This window comes from Pteropus alecto, unplaced genomic scaffold (genome assembly GCF_000325575.1).
Source record: "Pteropus alecto unplaced genomic scaffold, ASM32557v1 scaffold333, whole genome shotgun sequence".
Lineage (NCBI taxonomy): Eukaryota > Metazoa > Chordata > Mammalia > Chiroptera > Pteropodidae > Pteropus > Pteropus alecto.
In genome coordinates this window covers 2,253,131-2,257,651 of record NW_006433879.1, presented here as the reverse complement: position 1 = coordinate 2,257,651, position 4,521 = coordinate 2,253,131, and the positions used below count along the sequence as shown (strand labels likewise).

At 50.3% G+C, this 4,521-nt stretch overlaps 1 protein-coding gene across 1 annotated transcript in view; it reads right to left on the bottom strand.

The window, feature by feature from the left end:
- TMEM72 (transmembrane protein 72) overlaps positions 1–4,521 on the bottom strand; it is a 22,232-nt gene that overhangs the window by 1,330 nt on the left and 16,381 nt on the right. The window contains 2 exon segments of the mRNA XM_015586599.2: positions 1,011–1,150; positions 1,961–2,032. Coding sequence (XP_015442085.1) covers positions 1,011–1,150; positions 1,961–2,032 — 212 coding nt within the window.

The following is a 4,521-nucleotide window of genomic DNA, read 5'->3' as shown; positions in this document are numbered from 1 at the left end:
CCCCATCCCAGAAGTGGGGGACCCCTTCAGTTCACAGAAGGAAGTACAGATACCCTTGGGTGGGGCTGGTGTAGCACTGGCCCCACTCCTGGCCCTTGCACAGACTCCGGGAATGAGGACCTTCTGTCCTAGGCTGAGACTTGCTGCTCTAGTTTCTCTGCTGGGAGCCCTGCTCTGTCCAGAGGAAGGAGGGATGGTAGCTGTTCTTCCTGCCAGGCCCAGAGCCTCCTATGACTCTCTCAGTTTCTAAGGAGTGGGAGGCTGTGGCTTGCTTGAGTCTCTGCAGTGCTGAGCCCTGCCCAGGATTCCATTGGAGGACCACGTGGAGCGGCCTTGAGAGGCTATGACTGGTACATTAAGAGAAACCACAGGAAGGGAAAGGAGGCTCTGCCTTTCAATCTTGTCTCACTGGGAAGTTGGCTTCCTGGCATTTCAGATGGGTTGTGAGAAGGGCACAGGTTTCACAGCTGGGAGGAGGGTATTAGCAGAAAACATCATGGACAAAACCCAGAGGTGGGAGCATTGAGTCCTAGGAACTGGGCTGACCAATAGGGTCTATGTGGTGGAATTGGAGAAAACATTGTGGCTCTGAGGGTTTTTTTGGGTCCCATCATAATGTGTCTTCCAAATCAGGCTGAACAGTTTGGATCTGAATCAGTAGACACTGGGGAGACAGAGACGGGTTTGGGCAGAGGAGTGACCATCTTATACTCTCTGAAAGCTCAGTTCGCACACATGCATTGGAGGAAAGACCAAGTCCCTTTTGGAGGTGCAGCCTCTAGACACCTACAGGAAAGATGCCCTTCTTGGGACATTCCTGCCACTTAATCATCATGGACGATGTCTGACAGGTCCTCATCACCACAACCTAAGCCAGAGAGGGCAATGGGCCAGTGGGGACCTTGTAGTCAGTGTCACTGCAGGCCGAGGAGAGGAAGACTCAGCTCCTCCTGTTCAGAGCCCACCTGTGGTGGGGACTGCCTGCCTCAATTACCTCTTGGAGCTCCTACCTGGGATGGTCACATGCCAGACCAGGACAGGATGGAGAAAGCAGGCCACGGACAGCAGCATGTAGGCAAGGAACTTCTGAAAGCAGCCCAGCCAGTGGGCCTTCTCCCTTGCTCTGTAAGCCAGGGACCCAGGCTGACACCTAGGAGGAAGTCATCCAGGATTAGTAAGAAGCAGGAAATGACTCAGGAAAGCCCCAGCAATACATGAGGCTACAGGAGGCTGGGATACTATCCTATAGTGGCTATGTTCTTAGCAGTGGCCTCTGGCTAAACACCCCCCTGGGTAGGAGTTCTTACTTAGGGGTTCTAAACTCAGGGGTCACACCTGAGCCCCTCCAGAAGAGCTGCAAAGGCAGTATAAAGGAGAATAGGAAACTCAGGGATCTACTGGGAAGGCCACAGTGAATTGGAGGTGTGCATTATGGAGCTACATAGCTGGGATAGTTGTATGGATTGTGCACTGCACATGGGCCTGGCTAGGTGGGTGAGTGGGCTAAAATCCAGCTGCACCCTGCTCACAGAGTCTTGCCTAGGCATGAAATAGCATTGGCCCAGAGGGGCTTCTTTCTTAATTGGCATGCACAGTCCATACATAAGCCTGGCAGAAGCCTAATACTCAGCAGGTTTCCTCAAGTTTATTGCCTTCAACTTTTGAAGGAGAAAAGCACTTGCCTTTAGGTTTATCTCCTTCATCTTCTGAATTGGCCTGGAGCAGGGATCTGCATCCTGCCCAGGCTAGTTTTGGGGAATGCTGGTCCAGACCATGGCCCACCTTCCACACTCAACTGCCATGGCTCTCTGGTGCCTCTCGTTGGTCATTCTTTTGTGACCAGACCCTGCCTGGGAGTGGAGGGGTCCAGAGCTGGTAAAATGCCCCCTTAAGTCCAGGGCTCTTCTCTCCTCTGCCCCCCAGAATTTGCAAGGATCCCTTGGTAGTGGAAGCTACTTACCGGAAGCATATTGCCAGCAGATGAGCCACAAAGTAGGCCCCTTCACACACGGAGATGGCGGCTCCTATAAATCTATGATGGAGACAGGTGAGGGAGGCTGGGCACCCTCTGATTCTTCCTTTGCTTTCCTGTAGGCATTCTTCTCACAGCATCTTGGCCTCTTGGGCATCTAAAGACTACCGACTTATTTAATCCTGTCACCCAACCAGCAACCCCAGGAGCTGTCTCTATGCCAGGGCCTCCACTGGGTTGGTTTGTGGTGGTGGAGGGGTTGGGGTCTGGGGCCCATAGATAGATGAGGAGGGAACCGAAGGCCAGCAGGAAAGACCACTTTGACCACAGCATTCCTGTGTGGATACTGGCAGGCGAGTCCTTCTACCCATTGTCACCAGGATGGACACCCACTGCCCTTACAGTTGGATCCATTCCTGAACGCTTTACTTCTCCCTCTTGTCTCATCATCCAAAAAACTCACTAGGAAAAGCTGATCACTTTACTTAAATAGCCTTAGAATCAGTTCCATTCTCTCTGGCCTCATCTGTATCGCCTGAGCTTGGGCATTGCCCCCTGGACACCTGCACCACTTTCCCCCTTTTGGCTTCCCTGACTCCCTGGCCCTCACCTTGTGCCACCTGGCCCTCTACTCTGTCACCACCAGGCTGCCCCCAGGGCTCCTTCTGATACCCGAATCTGATCATATTCCTTCCAATCTAGAGTGTTTAAATTCCTCCTCATGCTCCAAGTGTAGTCCAGGGACCCTCCAATCAGAATCTCCCGGGGAATATTTAAAATCATAGATTCCTGGGTCAGTTCCAGACTTTCTATATCAGAATCTTTGGGACTGGAACTTACATTTTTTATTTTTATTTTTATTGGAGACTATCACTGGCCTGTAGAATTGAAATTTCTTAGCATGTCTTTTAAAGCCCTACATGAGCTTCCATATTCCTTTGACTACACAGGAAGCCTATCAGGTGCCATAGGGCCATAGGTGTATCTCTCTTGGAAGGACTCATCCTTCCTCCTGTTGTCTATCTAGTGATCTCTTGCTTCTTCATGTTGTACTGTGTGACTAGAGCCACCAGTTTGTGAACTCCCTTAGGTAGTTCTCTCTCTAATTCTTCATGAAGCCCACGCCCACTCTGGGAAAAGCTTATTAAGCAATCCGTGGACTTGCATTGGAGTAAATGAATGAGTGAGGGGAGATGCTACCTTGCAGGAAAAGGTGACTTGGGGGTCAGGGTTTTCTCAGGGCCCTGGGAATCGCTCCTGCTACTAATCAGCTGTGTGGCCATGGGCAAGGGGCTTGGCTGCTCTGCGCCTCAGTTTCCTCAGTTGTAAACTGAGAGTAATTATAGTGCTTCAACAATAAATTGTTATAAGGACTAAATGAGTTTATTTTTGTAAAGCCCTTCAAATGTGCTTGGCACATAATGCTCATTATATACATATTAGTTTCTCTCTCTCTCTCTCTCTCTCTCTCTCTCTCTCTCTCTCTCTCTCCCTCTCATCATTTAGTATTTAATCTCTAATTTCTCCCACTCTCTCTATGCTTCCAGGTCTTCCTAACTCTTACTCCTTAGCTTTTAAATGGTAATAGCCTTTAGCCAATAGTGTGGTCGCTATTTGTGGATAAGTGTGAGGAAGGCAGTGAAGAGAAGGAGGAAGTGTCTTATGGGAAGAAGGAAGATGGGAGAGGAAGCAAGTATGGAAAGAAGTGGAGAAGAACAAAGGGAAAGCTAATGACAGATCAGTTCTTACTGGTGTCTGCTTTTGACCATGGCCCCTGCTTGGTCCAGGGGATACAGAGAAGGCAGTGACAGTCATACATGAATGCTCCAAGTATGAGGGAACACAGTGGCAGGAGTCCCAGATCTGTAGGGGGGAGTTCATATGTGTGTAAGGGAATATGGGAGGAAGAAGGGGTGAAAGGAGGGAGGGAGGCAGGACATTTGTACATTTGGATGGCCCTTTAGGAATTAGTAGGCATGAGTGTAGGAGGGATGGGCAAGGTTGGCTGTGGGTGCCAATTCCACGAGGTTGGAGAGCAGGGCACGTGCGGAATATATAAAGTAGTTCACAGTGAGGTGAGGGGGACCTGCTGGTGGAAATAATGTTTTCTAGGACTAGATCACAGAGTTACCAGATGTGCGTAGTGTCCCCTCAAGACAGGCAGAAGAGTCAGGAAGAGGCAGGGTGATAGGCAGAAAGCAGTCAACATTAACTGGCCAACATTACCTGTTACAGTAGGATGATAACCCCCAGGTCTTACCCAAAGTGATGTTTGTGGGTGAACTAGGCAACCTTATGGAGAGGAAGAAGGCCCGGGCCTGCTTCGGGATTCTAGGAAGACAGGGTATAGCAGCTGGGACAGGCTCAGTAATACATGGAGGATGCTCAGAGCAAGAAGGCACTTCTAGCCAGCTAGGCAAGTGTCCCAGAGCAGGATGCCAGGAAGAAATGTCAGGCTTCGGGAATGCTGAAGTGTGTGGAAAGGCACCCATGGTGCTCGCTCCACAGGATGAGCAGAGGTTTGGAGGTGATGTGATGTGGGAGAGTTT